General features: G+C 36.3%; 1 protein-coding gene across 7 annotated transcripts in view; it reads left to right on the forward strand.

Annotated features, from left to right (window-relative positions):
- The window catches only part of RAPGEF6 (Rap guanine nucleotide exchange factor 6), a 196634-nt gene that overhangs the window by 79438 nt on the left and 91398 nt on the right, over nucleotides 1–25798 (forward strand). For 6 of the 7 annotated variants that reach the window (XM_032425417.1, XM_032425422.1, XM_032425416.1 and 3 more), the window contains one exon: nucleotides 21705–21836. In XM_032425417.1, coding sequence (XP_032281308.1) covers nucleotides 21705–21836 — 132 coding nt within the window. Of the gene's footprint in view, nucleotides 1–494; nucleotides 9639–21704; nucleotides 21837–25798 lie in introns of those variants that run through there. The other variant, XM_032425420.1, reaches the window with a different exon arrangement.

The raw sequence follows: 25798 nt of genomic DNA on the forward strand, positions 1-25798 counted from the left end.
GTGTCTGTCAAATAAATAAATAAAATCTTTAAAAAAACAAAAAATGTGGAAAAGTTTTTCTAAATTGGAAAGTGTCTCATAATCTCTTCATTAAAAGATATCCGATTAATCACTTTATTTGATTTCAAGATTATTTTCTCCTTCCTCTCTGATTTTATATCTGTTTCCAAATTGGTGGTAGTAACTAGCCACAAGTGACTACTGAGCGCCTAAGATGTGGCTAGTATGACTGAGGATTTTAATTTAGCATTTTAATTTCAAGTAATTGACGTGTAAGTAACCACATGTGGCTAGTAGCTACCAGATTGGACAGCAAGGTCTGGACTTTGTCCACCTCGCCAGCTTTGTCTTTTCCTTTTTCCTGCATATTCTCTGCTTTTTATTCATGCTGAACAAATTTGCTGATCCTTGAAGGATCCATGTTTTTAGTTATTTTCAGCTGTATTGAGATATAATTTACATATATAACACTGTGTAAGTTTAAAGTGATTTGATATACATATATTACAAGATGGTTACTGTATATGTGTATATACTGTATACAGTATATGTGTATGTGTGTGTTGAGGAGTAAGAAACCTGCTTGTATATATATCTCTTAGATCTGCAGTTCCTTTTACTTAGAATGCTGTTTTAGGCTTTGTCTTCTTGGCACTAACTTAGTCATCCTGAAGACTCAATTCCATATGATTTCATGGGAGGACTCCGTGATTTTCCCTTGGGAGGGGTTAGGTACACATCTCTGCATTCCCACAGTATTCCATGTATATACTTGTGACCGTTCATTAGACTACATTGTGATAGTTTCTTCAGATGTCCACTTCTCCCATCAGAATATACTTGCCTTGAAAATGGGAACCATTGTCATTGTACCCTCCAAGCTTGTTGCCTATCAAGGAAAATAAGGGTGCATTTTTTTTGCATCAGCTTGTTTAGATACCTCTCTTAACTTTGGGCACATTGTGTAACCTTCCTACATCTCTTTTGATAAGTAACCTATAAATTTGTGAAAGGATTAAATGAGAGATTTTTTATAGAAAGTTCTGCCTATTGTTTGAGGCTCTGAAAACTATTCAGTATGTGAGCAGTTTCTATTCCTGTTGTTGTTATTATACTCAGTCTTTATTGTTGTTGCTTATAAAATAATTTTCCTATTTATCTGTTCTATACCCGAATATAAAATGTGTTTACCAAGATATTTAAGTATATTGATATAATAAAAAAGAAGTAAGCTAAAGAATTAGAACAAAGGGAAAGTAAAAGTAGGAAAAAGAAATATCAAGCTGGCTTGAAGTTAGGACAGCCAGCATTTAGCCTACCACTGCTCCCACCCCCACCCAATTTTTTTGTAGTGTTTATTCACAGTAGCTCACTTGAAACAAGGTATTTTCTTTGTCCAACCTTAAAAGATAAAGTGGTAACTAAATGTATATGAAAGTCACTGAAGTTGCTTTACAGTACACAACCAGTGGCTAGAATCCCATTAAATGATGACAGGGGTGTCTGCCCAAAACTGATGACTGGATTTTGGAATTACTGATTTGAAGGTCTTCTTTCTGATAGTAGTTAGCAAGGCAGTAGTTTAGCCCAAATATCTTAAGATGTAGATCACAAAACAGTCCCTAGGACATGGGAAGAAAATAGAGTTTATATTTATATGTAGTATTATCTTATCCTTTTAAATTTCTGGGGATTTGTGTATATTTCATAACACAAAATATTTTTGCTAGGGATACATATAATTTGTAAATAAGTTACATATGTTAGAAATGTATCTCAAAATTCTTTGACTTAAAAAGTTTCAAGATTAGAATTGTTTTTAAATTTCTTCCTCATTTGGCGCCAGTTTATCGTTTTAGCTTTCTGGCCCCATTATTTTGCTGGAGGTCCCTTTCTTTGGTCCTGTGGTTCCCCACCTCCCCTAAAGGTTCTTGTAGGCTCCTTTACCTAAGGTAATTCTGTCTTTAACGAATCAATTTGAATTTTAACATTTGCTCCTTTTATCTAGAATGGCCTCCTACTATGTCCTCTTGATAAGTCCTGCTCAGCTCCCAAGACTTCATTAATTCATTGATCTCTTTGGAGAAGTCTTTCATAACATTTCCTATTCATAGATTGCACTTCTCATTGGTCCCATAGGATGTTATACTTACCTGCAGTGTGCTCATATAATTTGGCTCTGCTCCAAAGATAACAGAAAACAAAATTAATAACTTAAGAATTTCTCAAATGTCTGTATTTTTTTACATGAAGTTGATTGCGATGTTTTAAATAGCCTATAATGGTGAACATTTTTCAGATGTAATGATTTGAATTTTTAATGTTGGTATATATGTGAAGTTAAATGGTAAAATTAAGGCAGGACCAATAAGGAGGAAGTATTTTGATTTCACCAAGGTCAAGCACCAAGTGTGCCTTTATTTATCTTGAAATCAGTCTCCATAATATCAGAAAACATTCATGCTCATTTTTGTGTAAACAGTATTAACCCAAATATAAACAAGGACATTCTTCAAAGTTCTGAAAAATCTTGTTGGTGTTTCGGTACTTCCTTTATGAAATTATAAGTCCTTTTTATTGATTTCTCATTTCTTGTGCTGTATTTTTGAATAACAGTATAGGTGTTTGGTGTGTGTGTTACCTTCTCTTAACTAGATCCTAAGTTCCACAGTAGACTACATCATAATTTTTTCTTTCTTGTCCCCTATATTGCTTATGGTGCTTTTTACATTCTCAGGCACAGCATAAGCCATTAGCCTTGTTTTTCTCTCTATCCATCATAATACCTGCATATAAGTGGAGCCATCGAACACTTACCAAAAGGACACCTAGGAAGAGGATTTCATGGCAGCATCATGGGTCATGGTCTTAAATTTAGAGGGCTTCCTTTTACTCACCTTTCTTTATATATATTTTTTCTATCCAGTCCATTGTTCTAGGAAAGTAGTCATGGTATGGTACTCTGGAATCTACTGGTTGATTTTAGGCGCACAAATTATAAGGAAGCAAACAGCTCCCTCTGTGATTGTGCCTCACTTTCCCTGCTCTCCTGCAGTTTTGTTTGGATTGTTTTGTTTGGATTCAGAGCATATTTAGCAAGATTAAGACATAATTGTCAGGACAGTTGATTATTAAGACCAGATCACTTAATCACCTTTATGTTGGTACACTGAATAATGGCTGTATTCTTCCACTTGGCCATGCGTGTGATATCTTAAGTTTTTTTTAGCAGAGTGTGTTTTGCTTTGGTAGAGTCTGTGTGTGTCTTATTGACCAAGCCATTCCTCCGGTAGGAAATTAGGATCCTGTCCCCTGCCAAGCTCAGCAGAAATTAGAGATTAGAGGACTTGGGTCTAAACATTTGATTGCTGAAATCTCTTTGAGGTTGTCTTAGTCCATTCAGGCTGCTGTAACAAAATAATGTAGACTGAGTGGCTCGTAAATAACACACACTTATTTCTCAAAATTCTGGAGGCAAGAATTTTAAGATGAGGGTCCAGGCATGTTTGGGTTCTGCTGAAGGTTCTCTGAGCTCTCACTGTCTGTTCACATGATGGAAATGGCTAGGGAGCTTTGTGAGGCCTCTCTTATAAGGGTACCACAGTGCTCTGGACAGTGTATTCTTTATGGTGCTTTGCATCTTAATTACGGAAGAGGACTTTTTCTATTTATTCGTGAGTGTCTAACGTCTCCTAGGAGAATTTTGCTTCCCATTTGCCTTCTGGGTAATAATATAGAAATCTTGATAGGAAGTTCTTGCACCTACTTAGAGGGTCATGAGTCCACAAATAGAGAAAAAGCAAAGGGGTGATAGTGAATCAAACTAAGGACAAATGCCTACCGGGAGCAGATCTTAAAAAAAAATTTGTGAAAAAAATGCTCATTGTAGAAATGTAAAAACATAGAAGAACGTTAAGAAGGAAACTTCCTGTCATCCTCAACCCAGAGATAGCTAGTGTTGCTAGTGATTTTGAAAAGTACCTTGATTAATTCAGATCTTCTAATTTAGATAATGCTGGATATTTATATATCCTACCTTTCTACTTCTCAGGCAATTAAATTTTTCCCAAAATATTTTTAATAGTAATTACGTTATATAACAAAATACTCTCATGAAGCTTCTGCTTTTTTCCCCTATTATAGACAACTCGTATGAATAAATGGACTCAGATTTTTTTCTTAGAATTGATTCGTGAAAGTTAAATTACTGGATTAAGGATATAAAAATTATTTTTATAGCTCTGCATAAGTATTGCTATCTTAGTCATTTTAAGAAAGTATCATTCACTTTTTTTGAACTTCAGGAATGTTGGGAGCTCAAGGAGGGCAGGGCATGCTGCTCTGGATCTGCCCAGGGAACCAGAATTGGAGAAATTTTTTAACATACTTGAAACGCTTTATACAATAATTGCTAACGAAAGCTCTTTTGAAGATTTTTTGAAGCAACTGTTATTAATGTATACCAGTGGTCCAAGGTAATGATTTTCAAGAGCATTCCAATTGGAGGAGTAATGACTACTGAGACATAGCAAACAGATAAATGCTGATTGTTATTGCCATTTCGTTTGATTTGTTACCTGTTCAGAAACTATGCTGAATTCAGCATTTGGCTTTTATAGTACTAGAAAATGCAGTATTTAAAATTAGATAAGTGATTTAAAGTTGGTCTCAAATATATTCCAGAATCTACAGGTGGAGACCATATTCTCAATAGTTTAATTTTTCAAATGAGATTTGTTTTTCCAGGTATGTTTGTATGTTGCTCTATTTTAATTATTGGGTAGACCTCGTTTTTATTTTAAAACTTTTACTATTTTAAAACTTCACATTAGCTTTGCTCGGTAGCACACTTGACTGATTACATGTAGAATGTATTCTTTATTTGCCTGTATGTGTATGTGAGTGAATGAGTGAAAAATGCCTCCTATAACTCACAGTTTGGGGGAAAGTGGAAGCATGGTGTGCCTTTTTATTGTTCCTTTGGTTTCACTGATTCTAATTATAGAAGCTTACATCACCTTAGTTGATGATGAAGGCTTCCCTCTCCTTTGCGTTTTCTTCCTTGATCACTCCCTAAGGAAGGATCATATTTCATAGTGCTTATGTGTCCTGCTGGTAGCTTTAGCAGGGTTTTCAACAGCATGGTGCTGACCATTTAGTGGACATAGATGATAGTGTGTTTGAAGCACACTCTTTCTTACAGAAGAATAGGAGGAGAATGTTGATACTCTGGCTTTCCTTTTTTCAGAAAGGCTGAGCAATAGATAGAATGCACTTTGAAAGGAGGAATTCCTGAGGGGCACCAGTAATTAGAATTAATCGTGTCTGATAACTTAATGAAGATTCATTTCAAATGTTCAAGTTAAGCAGGGGGTGAGGAAGAGGTGGGAAAGCTTGCTACGATCCTTTCCAAGGGCTTATATGCTCCTCTCTGACATTAAAGGGTCATTCATTCTTCAAAAGGATTAAAGTGTTTTTACTATATAAATCAGCACACTTAACAGTTTATATTTTAAAGACCAAATGCTTACAGCTAAAATAGAGAAACGAAGGGCCTGTTTATTTTATTTTGTGAAAGTACATAATTTTTCTTTTGTTCTTTACCTGCTTTTGAGTTTGGTTTCTCTAAGTTGTAATTACGATATTTCACTGTGCAGGTGGGGAATAAACAGTGTGACTATGCCTGAGATTACTATAAATCTGGTTTTCGTTATTGTTGTTTGTTTTTATATAATGTCTAGAATGTATATCCTCTGATAACTTTATTCTTGATGACCTCCCCGGCCCCCCCCCCCGTGTTGTTTATTAAGTAAAAAGTATAGTTTGGTAACTATCAGAACCTCATTTTTGGTTTTCTATGCAGTATTTCAGATGTTTTAGTTTGTATTTTTGTTTAGAGGTAGTTTATACAGTTAACATAAATTTTAATTATTAACTACATAGCATTTACATTTTTATAAATATATTTTGTAATGGTTTCAAGCTTTGCAAAGCCAACATACGTTGATTGCTTTATTTTATGGTAGTGCGGCGGATCCTTCTGAAGCCAAAGATTTCATCTTATGTGGCTTAACATCATGGCATTTCATATGCAGGGGAAATGTATTCTTAAATGGCTATCCTGTGGTGATGGTTCCTAGATAATGTGTAGATCAGGGCACTCTCCCTTGCTGCAATTACTTCATTTGAATTGGTAAGATAATGGAATGAGATCACAATAAAATTCTAAAAATGATGGGAGTGAAAAAGTGTTTATTCACCTAATCATATTTTTAGTTATTTGACAAATTACTGACACTTCTCTTCAAAAGATGTTTATTTCTTCCTTCGTTAATTAGGAGGTTATGTCATTTTTTTTTTCCCCCTGAAGAAATCATGTGGTCTAGCATATCCTCAGAATGCTGGTGGATTCATAGGCTGAATATAGGATTTGGCCCGTGTGTTTCTTTCATGGTATTGTTGCACAGGGGGATTCTGCATGCTCTGTTCACCATACAATTCCCCTGGATGGCAGATACTATGAGATGATTGGTAGAACAAGGAAAAGGATGATGTCATCTTCACTTACAGGCCACACTAAAGGAAAAGAGAGTTGTTCCTTTACTGAGTTGGTGTTTACTACAGTAGTTTCTAACATATGGCATTTAGTGGATTGCATTTCACACACGGGGCAGCAGTTTCTTAAAGCAGCTAAGAGATGGCTCTCCCTTGCTCAGCTTGAGGTCCTTTGTGTGCTGTCAGCATGATTTATTATAAAAAAGGGGAAAAATGACCATTATGATTTTGTTTTTGATTTGGTTATAATTTATCCTGTTGGTACCGTACATGAATGTAATTATTATCTGCCAATGAAACTGAAATACTCTTGAGTCATGTTACTAATGTTTATGTATAAAAGGCTTGTCTTAGAAATTTATCTTTAGGAATTGTTGGGCTTCATTTACATAGAGTGCCTGCTATCATTTTTCTATTTTAAAAAAATGAATGATCAAAATTAGATTTTAGTTAATTTATTCTTGAACGCTTTACATAGTGTTGAAACTCCAACGCATTGTAGTTTATTTAAAATAATTAAATTGAAAAAATACATTGGTGCTTGAAAATCAACCTGTCTATATTTTCCATGTTTTATGTTTGGAAAGCTAGTCATGCTTATTCGTATTTTTGAGATTTAATTTTAATTTAAATGCAAATTTTTTGCATGTATTCTTTTGAAATTTTCACCAAAAGTATAATTCTTAAGTTTTATGAAAACCTAAATTCGTAAGTGATCACATATTTTGAAAGCATGGCTTGTTTTTGTTCAGAATAATATTTAGCTTTACTAAAGTTAATTGTAGTTTTATAGTAACAGCACAATTCAGACTGGCAGCTTAGTATTGTTCAGAAAGTGAGTCATACTTTGCCCAGAGGTATTAAAGAACTCTTTTTTTTTTTTTGGTGGGGCTAATGACATGATGTTTCTTTGACAGTGGAATCCTTTGTAATAACACCCATCTTTCAGGTAATAATTTCTCCTCCTAAGCTGCACATCTCCTGCCCTCAAAATAGTGTTAGGTGAATAAAGCAAAATAGTTGTATTACTTTGCTTTGTTCATTGATTGTAACTCTCATAATTTTGCTGTCTGGGGACATACTAAGCATTTTATCGTTGAAAACTATGTCATTTTTTGGCCATTGGGAGGTACCATTACAACCTTAAGTGCAAACTCTTTATAGGAGTATCTGCAATAGATTCCTTGTGGCAGAAGTGTGAAGAGTAAGGGCGGATACTAGAGGAATTGTGTTTTCAGATTAGACAGGGTGTGGCAAAATTTAGTTTGTTTTCTGGAATTTTTATAGAAAAATGATTACTTTTTAGTCCAAGCTCAATTTTTTAATCAGGTATAATAATTTTCTTCACTAATTCCTTTTGAGTTTTACTGGCATCCTGTGTCTTTCTAGGAATTGAGTGCTGGGCTGCAGGAAAGTACCATATTGCATAGATGATTCTTCCTCAGAGGAGTTGGTACAGGCTGCAAGTCGGCTGTTGTGCCTGGTGATGTTTTTCATCTTGCCTTTGCAAAATGAAATTCTGTTGTTTCCATTTAAGTATACTATTTACATAAATATTTTGGTACTAATTTTGGTATTTTTAATGTTAGAGTATCCTGAAGGTTATACCTTTTAGAACAGTTATTTGATAAATAAGAAGTTTTGCAAGCAGAAACCCCTGAATCAGTAGTGTAACAAACATACGTGATATCTGAGAAGAAGGCTGCCTTACGCATTTGTAATGCAAGTATCTTACCAGTGCTAATTATTTTCCCTTGGGAGGACAATACTGTGTTAAATTTGAATAATAATATTAGGAAATCTAGCTTCCCAAATAAAGCTCTGTATCAATGCACAGAATTAAAAATCAAGATGGATTTTTAAAACTGAATAGAGAGGTGCTTTAAGCCAGTTTTTTCCTACAGAATTTAGCTTGCTGACATGTCTCATGGAAGGGTGTGTGTGTGTGTGTGTGTGTGTGTGTGTGTGTGTGTGTTTTCAGTAAATTGCTTTTTGGGCTACATCTGCAGATACAGTAGCCAATTGATCTAATGCAGTTTCTGAAGGCTTTCTATACAGGTGATGTCATCCTTTTAGCTCTATTCTCCTCCCACTCTCTTTCCTTCTTATTAGATATTTCATCTTACTGCAGAGCATGGAATCAATAGGAGCTTCTCCTTAGGGAGCTGCTGTGAAACAGGCAAGGACAGTAGGAATTAAGACACTAACATATAGTCTTGTTTTAGCAGAAGATGTAGTGTTTTTGTGTCATCATATATAAATTTTCAACCAGAAAAGCCAGACTTAGATCAACATTACTGTCTTACTGATGCATTAGAACAAGAAGCAATTCTGCAGAGCTGTAAATAGTGCATGTGAAAAGAGAAAATTTTAATTTTGGATATTTTCTGGCGTTCTCCAGGACAGACCTGTTAGAGCATATATATCTTCTAGCTATCATTTGCTTGCTCGTCGGTTGATTTTTTTTTTTTTTTAACCTTTGGTGATTAAGAAGATAAAGAAGAAACTTTCATTTTAAGGATACAGTGTTCTGGTTTGCTTCTGATGCAGAAGAATTACTGCAGTGCTTGCTCTACAGAATGAAATAAGTTGAAGAAGAGACAAAGCTGTATTACAGAAAGGAAAGGTTTCTCAGAATCCAGGAACACAGATTTGGTGCATGTTGCCTTATTTACTTTGATTGATATTGTATTAACTGTGTGTGTTACCACTGTGCATGTCTGTGCCAGGTGCCTGAGGAAGCATGTGTATGTCTGTATGTACTGAGCCAGAAATGTAAACATCTTGATTTACTGTGATTTGCTTGTGAAAAGTGAACGTTGTGATGAAAACTGTTGCAGTTATTTAGAACAATACTCTGAGCTACTGAAAGCTCCTGATTTCAGTTTGAAAGGGATTTGGAGAAGCTGCCTTTATATAACACTGCAAATGGCGTGTGATTTGTAAAAAGAAACTTAACAGAATTTTGTCAACATACTCATCCGTGTGGCTCTGGTTTGAAAAGGAAACTACCCTTTCCAGCCCAGGAAATGGCTTTTCTTGTTCGCTGTTATGCCAATTGTCTTCAGCCATGGGCCTCCAAAGTAAGTAATGTTTATTATTTTCTTGGAGATGGATATAATCTAGTTATTAAATTTAAATTCTACTTTGAATTGTAAACTAGCTTTATTGTGCTCTTACATTTTCTAAACTTTAAAAATAAGAATTACAAAGCAATCTAAAAAGCTCAATCTCATGGCCATTTTGTTTTTCAATTTAAAGGAATCTCTAAAGTATCCTAATGTACCTCTAAGAGGATTTGAAAAAAATACCTTTTTAATAATCTATAGACTTAAAATGTAATGCATTTGAGGTGTACTGTCTTCAGACTGAATCATTTGGTTATAGCTAGTTCTGTACTTATCTGTGAGTATACTCTTTAACTTGACTATTGTATTGCCTCCTTAAATGGTTGATGTATTTAGCAGTGTTAGTCTAATCTCTAGTTTATATTTACACTTTTTTATTATATAAAAATTTTAGGAAGACAGGGTAATAACTTCATCAGTGAACTAATATGAAGGAAATACTTAGTATGAAAAGTATATGAAAAAATTTTTATGTTCTTAAGCATTTTAAAAATAGTAAGTGAATCATTAGTAGCTTGAGACATTAAGATAGCATCTGTTATATTTGTCAGTTTTTTAAAGCAAACATTAACTCCCAGAAAAGCAAAATGCTACATAACAGGACATGCTACGTTTTAGGGAAATATACAATGTAATTTAATAAATTGTGTTGTTAATAGTGTTGTTTATGTAGAGCTGAAATTTGCTGCCACTCAAGTTATCTTTCCTGTTATGTAAATTTCAGAACAAAACCAGAGAAGTGTGAGTTTTTATTTTTGTTTTATAAAACTATATGTTTTAGTTAGCACTTTAATTGTAACATTGGCTGTTTCAAGATTTCTTTATGGTTCTGTTGAATAGAGACAGGTACAATAGAAGCATTTCCTAGGATGAAATCATGTCTTTGTTTAAAGGTTGTTCTACTGATAGTGACTAAGGGAGAAATACTGTGATAGCATGTAGTGTACTGTTTTATCTGAAAGATAGCTCACTGCATATCTTTCTTAAACGCAGCTTCTGGAAAGACATTTAAATTTACTATCCATTTGGCAAACAATGATTGAAATGTAAAGAGAGGGAAAGAAACGGAGGTATATGCTTCATTTGTACTATCTGGTAAGGCATGGGTGGCCTCCATAGTACAAATGCCACCTGTGGGGCCCACGCTTTGCTGATGCTTGATAGTGACACTACTAAGATTTAAAACCTGTAGAAGGGAAATGGATGAGACCAAGTGAAAAAGCTTCAAAGAAAATCAAGAATGAGTTATATAGGGGTTGTTTAGAATACCAACAAAAAATAGCCTTTGGTGGTATTGGTAACCAGCTTTTGATTTAAGATTTAACAAGTATAAAAGAGCCAAGGGGGATTTTAAAAATCAGATTCTAAGGTTTGGTTAAATGCCAGCAAATACTATCTGAGCAGGATTCTGTGATTGGTACTTTGTAAATTAAGTATTAGTGAAAGAGTATGGCTTCTTTTCCCCTTCCCCCATCTCTCATGTTACTACTGATGGAATTTTAACTCTGGATTGTGAATGCACAAACATTAAACCTGTGATTAATTTTTCAAACTTGGTTCTTTCGGTTTTCTCATACATCTTACTGTTTTTATTTATTCATGTATTTTGCCCACCCTACTACTTGGATTTCATTACTTCTGAATTTATTTTCTTGACAGAATAAGGAGTTCTAGAAGCCAGAGTAGGGGGTGAGGGGAGGAGATGAACTTTAGGTCCTAGTATGTTCAAAATGCTTTACTTTATATTTACTTTTAAAATAATTGTTTAGTTGTATATAAAATAATAAATCTAAAGTCTTTTCCTTTTAGCCTTTGAAAAAGCTAATGTGCTGTCTCTCGCATCCAGTGTTGGTGATGAGAAGTCTGGGCTCCTTATAATCCTTAGTCCTTTGTTAAGTAATCTTTTTCTTGTCAGTGGTTAGTTGTGTTTTGTTTTGTTTGGGTTTTACTTTTTATCCTTGATGCCATGAGGTTTTACTATGGATTATCTAATTTTTTGTTTTGTTTTCTTAGTACTTGCAAGTCTCTCTTCAAGATGAGGATTCCCGGGGCGCCTGGGTAGCTTAGTCGTTAAGCGCCTGCCTTCAGCTCAGGTCATGATCCCAGGGTCCTGGGATCGAGCCCCACATCGGGCTCCTTGCTCCGCAGGAAGCCTGCTTCTCCCTCTCCCACTCCCCCTGCTTGTGTTCCCTCTCTCGCTGTGTCTCTCTCTGTCAAATAAATAAAACCTTTAAAAAAAAAAAAAAAGGATTCCCATCGGTCTTCAATTATGGGAAATTTATTTTTTGAAAACTGCAACTCTTTTCTTACTGCTCCAAATGTTGGAACTCTGGATCTGTCCATATTATCTCTAAACATTTGTTTCAAACTTTATTTTCGCTTCATGCATTTCCAGTTTGATCTTCTAGCTCACTGATTCTCCATTTGTGACCAGTTGCTGTTCTGCTCTTCATCTTTTAAATTTCTAAACGTAATCATTGTATTAACTGATGTAGGAGAGACATTAGGATTCGAAGCCAATGGCCAAGAAAGAATTCTTGAGACATCTTTGTTGCAAAAAGGTGGTTTTATTAAAGCACAGGGACAGGACCCATGGGCAGAAAGAGCTGCACTGGGGTCATGAAGAGTGGCCCATTATATACTTTCAGGTTGCGAGGGGGTTTGGGATAGTGTGGACTTCTGGAAGCAAGGTTTCCAGGACCTTGAGGGGCTAGCTGTTGTTGGGAAAAAGTCATTTATTACCATCTAATAAAACCTGAGTCCTGAGACCCTTCAGATGTGTATCAGTGGGCCATATGCTTTGGCGGGGGGCGGTGATTGCCAATATGTATCTTGGAGATTTAGAGATAAAGGAAATTTCTAAAGAAATTTTTATATGTTAAAGTAGACTTACAGGATCCTGGGGGGTGGGGTTGCGCTAGGATTGTCTTTTGCCCTTAGCAAAGTGTCAACATCGAGGCAGTTGAGTCCCTAGAGGAATGTCATTCTGCCTGTTTCGAGGACTTGTCAGTGGGCTGTAGGTAGTAAGGAAATTTAATAATTTCTCTTATGCCTTTGTTTCCCACATCATTAATCATTTCTGAAATCTCTAGTGATGCTTTTTACAGCCACTCTTGTTTAATAACTTGTTTTCATTTCATGGATGACATTCGTTTCCCTCATTGTCTGCTTAGCTCTTTCTTCACGTTTAAAGTCTTCTCTTAGTTGAGTGTGTTTGGATGTTTTTTCAGGAGGTTGATAATCCTCGAGTGATTGAGAGCTCACCTTCCTGGTGTATTCAAATTGCTTACCCAAAGTGACTGTTTCCTGGGTGGAAGAGGCATCACCACTTTGGCTTCTATTTGCCTTCTTTTAGGTGCTCCTATGGTCACTGGTCAAGGAAGTGTGTTCATTTTCATTTTTACACACAGCTAAATCTACAGGTCATTTTCTGGCCCTTACTTTACCCGTCTGTGGTGTTTGACACAGCTGACTACTCCCTTCTGGGCAGACTTCATTCAGACTAAAGTCTTAGCTGTCATTTACTAGACAGTGCGGGACTCTTCTCCCATTATCTTCTGCTACACTCCTCCTCATTCAGTGCAGTGACTCTTGTTTCCTGCATTCTTAAAACTGATTTCCTCTTTTCTCAACAAGTCTATCTGGACTTTTAATAAACCTACTGTTAAGTGCAAATATTGATTGAAAGCTGCTCTTTGGTTTTAAAAATGTTACAGTGGGGAGATAACATGTATCAGTGTCCCTCCAACCCTCATCTTCTAGTAAAAATAATGAATTAAGAATGCATGCTTCCCCTGTAGTTCATTTGCCTCACGCAGAGTGCTAGTGTAATATACCCGAGGCTACTGTGGTTATATACAGCTATTTCTTTCAGGACTTTTGAGACATTTTAGATTGTCTTCCTAAAACAGACTCCAAACTGGGTTTTGGGGCTTCAGAATCTATTTTCTTTTCTTTTTTTAAAGATTTTATTTATTTGATAGAGAGCACAAGCAGGGGGAGTGGGAAAGGGAGAAGCAGGCTCCTCGTTGAGCAGGGAGCCCGATGTGGGGCTCGATCCCAGGATCCTGGTATCATGACCTGAGCCGAAGGCAGACATTTAACCAGCTGATCCATCCAGATGCCCCTCAGAATCTATTTTCAGTTCTCTCTCATTGTCAGGTGATACTTAATGACATGTCACTCTATCTAGTCCTAGAAGCTTCTTTATAAATCTGCTTTTAATTTCATAAGGCCCCTGTCTTCTTGTGCTTTGATTGATGTTTCCTGTCTCCCATATATATGATTGTCTTCCATTTCATCTTATATGATGCTGGAGTAATATTTTTAAAAAGCAGATCTCTTCCAGTCATTTTCTTGTTTCAAGCTCTTTGAGTAGCCTTTTTCTAATACAGGAAATCTGAAGCACCCAAGAATACTACTTCTGGCCCTTCATCTCCTCTATCTCCCTATATACATCCCTACCTCAGCATCACTGATTTGCTTACTGTTTCTTGATTGCATATAACTCACTCAAGCTTACACACATACACACAGAGATTAAAGAGCATGAGTGCCACATTCAACGGAGTAGAGTGAAAACACAGAAGTACTTCCTTTTCTTTTTTTTTTTTTTTTTTTTTGAGAGGGAGAGTTGGTGGGAGGGACATATGGAGAGGGAAAGAGAATCTCAAGCAGGCTCCATGCCCAACATGGGGCTCAGTCTCAGGACCCTGAGACCGTGACTTGATCCAAAATCAAGAGTCGGATGCTTAACCGACTGAGCCACCCAGGCACCCCGAAGTACTTCACTTTCCATTCATTTTTAACTTTCCACAGAGGCTCTTATGTTGGGAGTTTTTGTTACCTAATATTCATCACTTTCTACTCCATTTCTGATGCTTATAGGTTAAATGCTTATTCTCAGCTCTACTTTATATATTAGGTATATTAGTACTTAACATGTTCTCATAAGGCATTCTAATAAAAAATAGAGGAGTGTTTTCTCCATACAAAGTAAAACATTTCAGCTGGATATTGCAGATCATGCTAAAACTCCTTTTGGACTACCAGCCTTGATATTTCTCTTTCACTAGAGAGTACTGCTCTTGATTGCATGGTATATATTCCTCCAAATCTTTTCTCCCAAACTTAGATGAATATGTGCCCAGAAAACACGTAATGATGTTTTTATGCTTTAAAAAAAAATGAGTCTTATATTTATCATGAAAGTTACTTTTTTTTAGTCAGTACAGCTAGGAGACCTATTCAAGTTTGATTATACAGATTTGCTTCATACCTTGAACTGTTGCACAGTAATCCATAATAGGCTATAACAATTTAGCCGTTCTCCTTGTGACGATTATTTTTCTTAAACTTTTACACTTTGTTTGTAATGAATGTTCTTGTATATTCCTCCTTGCACACCTGTATGCTTTTTTAGGATAGATACTCAAAGAGGAACTGTTGAGTCATAGGTTTTTGTATTTTAAATGTAATAAATCTTAATGTTTGCTCTCCAGAGTGCTATACCAATCCATAACTCCCATTAGCAATTTATGAGAATATTGTTTTTCTCCATAGCCTTTCCATATTTTGTATTATCAAGCTTTCTTTTTGCCAATCCGATGAAAAGTTGTTTAAATTTTGATTTCCCTGGTTGCTGGCAAGATTTAGCAATCTCTTCCAGCAGCTCTGTTCTCCTGCTGCTGTGACTTAAGTGGCCCTGTGTTGAGATGGCAGAGCCAAAAGACCAACGCATTATCTGAGTTTGCATAAAAGTTGCCCCAAAGTGTTGCCTGGATGGGCAGAGAACTTTGAGTCAGAAAAGTAGATACTTGGATAGGTTAAGTCTGCCTGAGACATACAGCAGCTCTTATGTCATTGCCCTTCCCAGAAACCTGTAGTAGCTCTCTATTACCTATAGGATTCAAAATCAAAATACTTTGCTTGACATTCAAGATTATGTTCTACCTCTAGCCTCTTCTTAATACCTCTCTTTCCCTTTATATGTGTACAGAGCCTTCAAAAGATACGTACTTTTTCATAATCTGTGTCTGTATTCAAGCTGTTAGCTAAGGAACCTTTCCACCTCCCAGATAGAACTTTGACACTGGTCTTCATGGGACATGTGAGCTCCAGCAGAGTTCAGAAGTTCAGGTATAGGAAATGGATAAAGTAACTGTGGAAAATAGGAAAGTTTGCCAGACCTATAGGCTGGAAGGATGATGAGGTAAGTGAATTGACATTGCTCATGAAAGGTAAGCTAATAAGTCCCTGCTGGGGGTAGGAAGAAAAGGAAAAGGGGTAGATAAGTTGAGAGAAAGCAGAGAAGCTTTAAGAAATCAAGGCTTCCTATTGGAGGAAAACTTTCTCCTTTCTGCCTCTTTTGTTATAAAGAAAAGGAACTGTTAGGTGTTAGGAACTCAAAACTTAACTTAGTAGGAAAGAGCAACTGATTTACAGTCAGGCTGCCTGAATTTTAAATCCAGTTTCCCTGCTTCCTAGCTATGTGACTTTGGGCAACCTGTATAACTTTTCTGGGCCTTGGTTTCCTAATGTGTAAATTGGTTATAATAATAGCATCTACCTTGTCTGGTCGTTTGATGATTAAATGAGATAATCTATGTAAAAAGTATGTAGAAGGATATAGTTGCTAGCTTACATATCTGGCACATGTAGTGAGCACTCAAACCTATTAGCTGTAGTTGCTATCATTATTCTCATCACATGAAGAGGTTGAGAGGATTCCTATTTGTCGATCTGTTTCCTTCATGAGGTAGAAAGGAGATGCTGTATACTTGTAAATCTCTGTCTACACTCTTCACTGTTAGACTGCAGTCCTTGAAGGTAAGACCCATCTGTTTTCATCTTCTCTTTCATTTTTTTTTTAATTTTTATTTTATTATGTTAGTCACCATACAATACATCATTAGTTTTTGATGTAGTGATCCACGATTCATTGTTTTCGTATAACACCCAGTGCTCCATGCAGTACGTGCCCTCCTTAATACCCATCACCAGGCTAACCCATCACCCCACCCGCCTCCCCTCTAAAACCCTCAGATTGTTTCTCAGAGTCCATAGTCTCTCATGGTTCATCTCTCCCTCCGATTTCTCCCCCTTCATTTTTCACTTCCTTCTCCTAATGTCCTCCATGCTATTCCTTATGTTCCACGAATAAGTGAGATCTTTATGTTACCAGCAGAGTTCCTGGTGAAAAGCAGAGTATAGCAGAGAGTACTAGAATCACATAGTTTTGGGTTTTAATTCTAACTCTGCTAATTAGTTGAGTGAGATCTATGGCTGACAGCTTAATTTTATTGCCTCAGTTCCTCATTAGTAAAGTAGAGATAATAATGCTTGTCTTTTAGGGTCTACTGAGGATGAAGATTGCTTGTAAGTATTACCCACCCAATTTGCAGACTTGCTCTTCTGCCTTTGGTTCATTGTGTTATTTTGATGGATAACCTCTTTCTCCGTGGTCGTAACCTCTGTGGGAATCTTGGGAGTTGGATTATCTCCCACTCCTGACACCTCAACCAAACATCTGACCTTTTAAAACTATTTTCAGTCTTTATATTTTCATCTACTTCATTCCTAGATGAACGAATTCCTAGATCTTTTCTGTCTAAACAATAGAAACTAAATAGGAGGAAGATCTTTGAGCTGAGACATATTCCCATCACTATTTCTGTATTACTGTAACCACTTACAAATACCTCATTGATTTTTCTGCCTTTTTAAAAATTTATTTATTTATTTAAGAGAGAGAGAACATGGGGGTGAGGGGCACAAGGAGAGGGAGACAGAGTCTCAAGCAGGCTCTGAGCTGAGCACAGAGCCCGACACCAAGCTCGATCTCACAACCCTGAGATCACGACCTGACCCAAAACCAAAAATTGGACATTTAACCAACTGCAGTACCCAGACACCCCTTTCTGTCTTTTTAAATACACATAATAGAGCTGTAAAACAGTTTCTGAGCATAACTTTAGCTTATCCCACAGGTTTTGATATGTGGCATTTTAATTTTTATTCTGAGTATTTTCTAATTTGCAATGTGCCTTAATTGACCTTTGCGCTGTTTAGGTTTGTTTAATAATTTCCTGGTACGTGATAATTTTCTAGTTATGTTTTTGTTACTTATTTCTACCTTGTTTGCTTTGTGATCATGGGATATTCTCTGTATGTCTTCATTCTTTTGAAACTTGCTGACACCTGCATTATTGTAAGTTTTTAAAATTGTTTTTATGTGTACTCTATGTTCATGCACTTTAGGTCAGGTTTATTAACAATTTTTCCCATCTGCTCTATCGTTACATATTTTTTATTTGCTTATTCTGTCAATGGGAAATCTGTGGTATAATTTGACAGCTAATTGTGGATTCATCTAGTCCTTTTATTGTTGCCATTTTTTGCCTTATATATTTAGAGGGTGTATGCTTAGGTACATATTTATTTAGTGTTGAAACTTTTATTATTAAAAAATGTCCCCTAATGTCTCTAATGCTTTTCCCTCAAGGTCTGCTTCATCTGAAATACAACTACATAATCTTTCTTTTGGTTTGTGTTTGCATGCTATATATTTTTCCTTCCTTGTATTTAATGTTTTCACCTGTGTAAGCTTCATAGTTACACAGTTTTACTATTCTTAAATCAGAGATTACAGCAATGTATGCTTCATCTATGAAGTCTGTTTCTACAGTTTCATGAGCTGCAAAGAACTTAAAGTACTTTAATAACTTCATTTACTCTTCTCCAGACTTACATTCTGTTGTTTTGTTATGTATTTTAATTCTATATATGTGTTGGGACATTAATATTCCTATTTCATGTAGTCAGTATTCATACAGATTTACCCACACATTTCGTATTTTCATTGGTTTTCCTTTTCTGCATCTAGAAGCCTCCATTTGGAATTGTTTTCTTTCTCTCAATGGATTTCCTTGATTGTAGATCTGCTAGAGAGTATTTGTCTTCGTTTTTTGTTTTTCTGAAAGGCTTTTGTATTTTGCCTTTTTTTCGAGGACTCTTCTTGCTGGGTACAGAATTTTAGCTCTTGGAGATATCACTCCGTTCTCTTCTACCTTTCAAATTTCTGTTGAGAGTTCAGCCATCAGTTTAATTTTGCTCTTGTCCAAGTAATCTCTTTTTTTCCCTGACTGCTTTTAAGACTTCTCTTTATCTTTTTTTCTTCTCTGCTAGTTTCATCCTAGTTTACATAGGTATGGTTTTGTTATTTATCTTGTTGGTCATTCTTAAAGCTGCTTGATTTGTGACTTTGTATTTTTTGTCAGTTTGGAAAAATGCTCAGCCATTATCTTCTATGCCTTAGTCTCTTTTTTTCTATGACTCTGATTATTCAAATGTTGCCTTCTCACTGTATCCCCTGTGGTTCTTGTCCCTTCTCTCCCAGTTTCATTCTTTTTTACTTTGATGCTTTGTTCTGGATATTTTTTCAGGCCAATCTAGGCCAATCTTTACTAATTTTCTTCTTAGCTCTGTCAAATCTGTTGAGTCCATGTTTGACTTTCTAATTTCCTTAACCTTACTTTTCAATTCGAGAATTTTCATTTTATTTTTTGTTAATTATTCTTTGCTACAATTCTTAGTCTTTTCCTCTGTAGAGGTGACCCTTGAACAACACAGGGGTTAGGGCCACTGACCCCCTGAGCAGTCAGAAATCCATGTGTAACTTCTGAGTCCACAAAAACTTAAGTACTAATCTACTGTTGAATGGAAGCCTTACCAATAACATAGTCAATTAAGACATATTTTGTAAAATATAAAAAGAGATATATTTCATATATGTATTATTACAATAAAGTAAGCTAGAGAAAAGAAAACATTACGAAAAAATCTAAGGAGAATGTTTAGTGTATTGAAAAAGAATCCACATGTAACTGGACCCATGCATAAGTGGAGCCATACAGTTCAAACCTGTGTTTTTCAAGGTTCAGTTATCTGTATCATGTATTGCTGTATTGAAAAACACGGCCAGTGAGCTGTATGACCTGTGAACTAAGAATGATTTTTACATTTTTTAAGGGTTATTAAAAAAAAAAGTCAAAAGTATCCACAGAGATTGTATGTCGCCTGCACAAGTGTCAAATATATGTTCTTTGGTCCTTTAAAGAAAATGTTTGCCTGCCCTTGCTATGTATATTAAAAAAATTCATTTTACAATCTGATTATCCTGATATTTGAAAGTTCTTCGTTGTTTTTTAAAGTTTATTCTCTTAGTTTTCATCAATGCTATCTAGTCTTCTCATGTGCCTGGTTTTATTTGAGCAATGGGTGTTGTATATGCAAAATATTTTAAATAATTTGAGACCTAGTATTTTTTTTTCCTATGGTAAAGATTCCTGTTTGCTTCCAATAGTTGACTTGAAGCACTAGTAACCCTGTATAACCTTAATACAACATCAGGGATTTAGGTGATTCTAAGATGGATATCAGTTTCCTTTGAATCACATTCATTCCTAGAGTAAAATGTTCTTTCCAGACTCCCAGTCCAAAGGATGGCCTTTTCATGCTAGGCCTTGGAATATAACTTTTGTCTCTTTAACCAGTGACTATTGAAGTGCTTCTGAGTCTCTTCATCTCCCTCTTTAAGAATCAGCAAAACCTCACAGGCCAGATTATGTGTGTGTATTCCAGCTTTTCTGTTTATCTTAGTTATAGAATTTATCTGAGTTACCACTGGCAGAGGATTGTGTAATGTCATTTCTGTGTGTAGTTTGTTTGTTTTTAGAGAGGGAGAGAGAATCTTAAGCAGACTCCCTGCTGAGCATGGAGCCTGACGAAGGGCTCATTCTCATGACGCTGAGATCATGACCTGAGCTGAAATCGTGAGTCAGACACTTACCCGACTGAACCACCCAGGCGTCCCTCTGTGTGTAGTTTTTATAATTATAGTGACTACTCTTAAGATAATAGAATTCAGACTTGGCCATTTTTCCTTTAGGGTTTATTTAGTTTTTACTACTATGTGCATCTTTCTCTAACATTTTCCTGCACTAAAGCAATGAAAACCTCTGTTTTAAAAAGTAAATACATTTCTCTTAATGTTCCTGCATAGCAGGTTGTAGAGAAATTATTTGGAAAATATATCACCATGCCTCCTATTTAAAACTTTCTCTCACTACTCTGGAGCACAGTCGTTTGTTTCTTACTTTAATTCTTAGAGCACTGATTTTGTGAGGTTTTTTTTATTGTTATTCTGGTTTGTTTTTTGGTATGAAAGATATTATACAACCTGCATCCCTATAAAAGTGTGACCATACTAAAGATGATGTGATACTATCATTTCCTTCTTGTGTCTCTTGTATCCCTGCACCTAGCATAGACATTAATTAAATCATCATAATTACTAACAAATTTTTTAGTGGTTTACTACTAACTACTACAATGTCATGTGAAAAGAGGGCTACAAAATTTTTGAAATGTGGAATGCAATCAACTGTTTTTTTTCCTAAGTCTTGCTACCAGATGCTGTACTTTAACACAAGATATTGCTTTTCTTTTTTTTTTTCATATCAATGACCATTTTGTGTTGGGCTGTGTGTGTGCGTGTGTGTGTGTGTAATGCATTCTGAACACTTGAAGGTAGCAGTAGCTGATAGTTTTATTTGGAGAAAAAGAGGGGCCAAGTGTTTCCTCTGAAACACCATTACTGATGGTAATGTCTTCTGAAATCTACACAGTGGGATTCCACTCTAGGCTTGACTAACAGTGTCAGAGTACTAATTTGGTTCTTATTTCCTAAGATTTTTCTTAAAAGTGGAAAATTTAGGTTAGAAATGAGGTTGCACAGTAATGTACATAAAACAAATACTTGTTACAGAAGTTACAACGTGTCAAGAACTTATTTTTTATTTAAAAAATTTTTTAAGTATTTTAATTCCAGTATAGTTAATATACAGTGTTATGTTTCAGGTGTACAATATAGTGATTCAGTAATTCTATACATTCCTCAACAACGCTCATAAAGGTAATGTTTGATGTTTAGAATACCTTAAATTACTTTTTCTTCTTCAGCTTCCGGCCGATCTTACCAAGATGCACATCACAGACAACCCTCATCCACAGGTGACTCATGTGTCTTCTAGTCAGTCTGGTTGTAGCATCGCCAGTGACTCTGGGAGCAGCAGTTTATCTGATATCTATCAGGTAATATCGTAGGAGTTTGTGTGCTGTGCCTGTGGCTTTGTTAGTCTGCCCGATTACCCATGCTTGTGCTTTAGGTGGTCATGTATCTTTTAATTTAAGGGTATGAAATTCAGGCAGAATGTCTTTGGGAAAATACACTTTATTTATTGTTTCAAATTTGCAAACTTAAGTGATCTTTTGAGAGTGATTAAATATGGTTCAGGAGTGTATGAATATAGTGTTCTTTTTAATGACTTTAATCCAGGGGAATTCATTATATATAATGCTTGCTTTGTTAAAAAAACAGTTCTTGAAACAACTTAAACTTACAAAAAGGTTGATTTTTATAATAATAGACTAAGTGTTCTATAAGTAGTCTTGAAGAAAGTTAAGAGTTGCTTTTTCTTTTTTTAAGTTTTTATTTAAATTCTAGATAGTTATAGAGTTGCTTTTTATTGTAAGGGGTCTATTAAATTTTCTAAGTAAAAGGAAACCAGTAAAATTAATTTGAATAATGTATTTTATTTAGCATAATATATCCAAATATTATCATTTCAGCACATAATCACAGTTTAAAATCATGAGTTAACTTTTAAAAATTCTGGCTTCCGAAGACAGTATAAAAAATTACTTTAAATTTAAAGCAAACATGGACATGTAAAAATTAATATCAAAGTTAATTTACTAGCTGATATTTTTTTTAAAGATTTTATTTATTTGAGAGAGAGAGAGAGGCTTGCTCCAACTGCAGAAAGCCTACCTACCTTCCTAGGCTGCCAGTTGCTAGTGGAGTTCCAGGTGGAATGTTGAGGGGTTCTCTTGGGTTTGTTGTGGCTGGTGGTTCCATGGTGACTGGGCAGACTGAATCGTGGATCAGTGCCATGGAGGAGCTGAGATCCTCTTCGGAGCTTGGCTTTGAGCTGATCCTTGAGGTGGTAGAATTGCCCAATGACCTGAGTCCACAACCAACTTTCCAGAGCCATTTGGACTGCAGCATTCCTACTGCCTGCTTTGGCGACTCTGCATCAGACCAAGCAGGGCACGAGATGGAACGGCGAGGGTCTGCCAGCCCAGGCTGTGGCCCTGGCCCCAAAGTGCCAGGCAGAGGGATGTGAGGGTGCATGCACAGTATGAGGATGTGGGAGTCTCCCAAAGCCAGAATTCAGTATAACCTTACTATATACATCTCCGTTCAGACCAGCCACAGTTCAAGTGACCAATAGTCACATATGGCGAATGGCTGCTATATATTACTCATCTTGTGAAACGGAGTTACTGTTGCTCAAGGAAAACATTTTAGACTGTGGGTCTACTGAGTTTTCAGATATTTTAGGAGAATCAGCATTCCTCTCAAGGGAAGTTTATAGGCAGAGACAAAATGGAAAAAAACCTCCGTTTTTGGATTATGCATAGCTTTTCTCCACAAAGGTCATTGCTGCGGCCATCTACATCTCCCTGTTTAGCATTTTATAGTAGACAGAACAAGGAGTTCTTCCTGCTTACCATTTTGTAGGAGACGGAACAAGTAATTTTTTAAAAGTACACTTAAAAAGTGCAGTGACTTTTAAAAGTGCAGAGCGTCTCCGAGTGTTGCATTCCAGGTATTCTGCCCCTCCCCAAAGGAATTGTCATGTGGAAGAAAAAGGGTTCTTGCACACCTAAAAGTCAAAGTAGAGCTGTAGCTCTTCTGAATTCTTTGTTTTTCGTAGAGAAGATTGATCCTGGATTAATGAAGTTCAGGGATGTGGCTATAAATTTCTCGTAGGCTAAGTGGGAATGTCTAGACCTTGTTAGGAGAAATCATACAGCAGAGATGTGGTGTTGTTAAGCTCTAGGTACCTCATCTTGCTAGTATATCCATTTCTAAACCAGATGTTACCACCTTTTTGGAGCAAGGAACAGAGCCTTAGATGGTTGTAAGAGAGGACAAAAGGTTAGTGCACAGATTGAGATCAGGGTCACTTGGAAAGGCCAGTGCTTTACTCTGCACTAGAAGATGGGCTGTACACACGGCAGGGTCCTGTATCTTTGGCAAGATCTTGGAGGAGCTTCTGACGCATTGCATTTATGTAAGATCTACAGGATGTCTACATACTGGTTTGTCCACCTGAGGCTGAGGCTGGAGCATGCCTACTGGTAGTTAGAGGTCTGCTGCTGTAGAATTATGGCCTTGTATGTGGCTGCCCTGCTCCAACCTACTGTATGTTTTCTTTCCTCACTAGCACTTTGTACAGCTCATTCTACCTTTTAAAAGAGTCATTTTAACATTGGCTAAACTGTGGACAAGTAAGCTTGCCAGCTGTCCTGCATGTTACAGGACTGCCTCCGTTACAAAGTGAAGAAGGCAACATGTCATATCCCAGAAACCTGAAAGTTACCATTGGCTCTTCTCCCTTGAGCATAACTTCCAGTACCAAGTCATATTCATTCTTTTTCCTACATCATTAGTTGTGTTTGTGTTTATATGTTTGATGTTAACTGAAGTATAATTTACATAGAATAAATTCACCCTCAGTAGTAAAGCCTCCATGAAGACAGAACATTTCCGTCACCTCAGAAAGTACTCTGTGCCCCCTTGTAGTCAGTATCTTCTGATCCTCAGACCCTGGCAACCACTAATCTGTTTTCTGCCTTTACAGTTTTGCATTTTCCAGAAGGTCGCATAAAATGAGTCATGCAGTTTGGGTTTTTTTTTAAGGAGGGGTATTTTGGGAGCCATATACTTTAAAACATGGTGCAATTAAACTTAAAAAGTAATCAATAAAATAAAAGTAGGTTTTAATTAATATAGGAAGACTAAATAGATAAAAGGAGCACAAATAATGAAATCTAGAACCAAAACGGGAATTCAGAAATTTAAAGGAGATAATTATAATATTAGAGTCAAATATGCAAAAAGGTAAGATAAAAATCTTAAGAGTGGCCAAAGAAGGTAAAAATCTTCAAACCTGGGCTTCCGTTAAGCTTAGGTGAATAGCCAATGGATAGAAACAGTTTATGTTAAAAAGGAACAGAGTTAGGGCGCCTGGGTGGCTCAGTCGTTAAGCGTCTGCCTCCGGCTCAGGTCATGATCCCAGGGTCCTGAGATCGAGCCCCGCATCGGGCTCCCTGCTCCGCGGGGCGCCTGCTTCTCACTCTCCCACTCCCCCTGCTTGTGTTCCCTCTCTCGTTGTGTCTCTGTCAAATAAATAAAATCTTAAAAAAAAAAAAAAAAAAAAAGGAACAGAGTTAGAAACAGAAGAAACCAGTATCTTAAATAAATACACTTACATACATAATTACATATATTTTATACATGTGTACATGGAATGTAAACATGAATTAAAGAGGACCAAATGATAATAATGTTTTCAATTAGTGGTAGGTTTGTGGGTAGTTTTTATTATGTTACCTAAGCTTTCCTTATTTTTTTCTCAGTGCACAGTAGTATTTCTATATTTAACATATTTTAAGGAGGATGTAAATAGAGTGTACTGTTAAAAATAAAAGTTGAATAAAATTGTGGGAAAAGATTAAAGTTAAAATTACTAGATTAAGGAATAAGAACAGAATAAAAATAAATTGATAAAATATATCCCCCCAAATGCAGAGTATCTAGGCTTACAATTAAAACACAGATAAAGGGGCGCCTGCATGGCTCAGTCAGTTAAGCATCTGCCTTGGGCTCAGGTCATGTTCTCAGGGTCCTGGGATGGAGCCCTACGCCGGGCTCCCTGCTCAGTGGAGAGCCGGCTTCTCCCTCTCCCTCTGCAACGCCCCCTGCTTGTACTCTCTCTCTGTCAAATAAATAAATGAAAAAATCTTAAAACAAAAAAAACCAGATAAGGTAAATAACACCAACCAAATTGTGTGTGTCTATCCAGTCAGATCCTCAGACTAAAACAAAGGGAAGAGGAAGAGCAATACTGGAACTTGGTCTTTCTCTTGACCTCTGGCCTCCTTTGGAGTACTTAAGCTAAGAATACACCTGTTAGTTACAGGTG

The sequence above is a fragment of the Phoca vitulina genome, unplaced genomic scaffold (genome assembly GCF_004348235.1).
Source record: "Phoca vitulina isolate PV1807 unplaced genomic scaffold, GSC_HSeal_1.0 scaffold32, whole genome shotgun sequence".
NCBI lineage: Eukaryota > Metazoa > Chordata > Mammalia > Carnivora > Phocidae > Phoca > Phoca vitulina.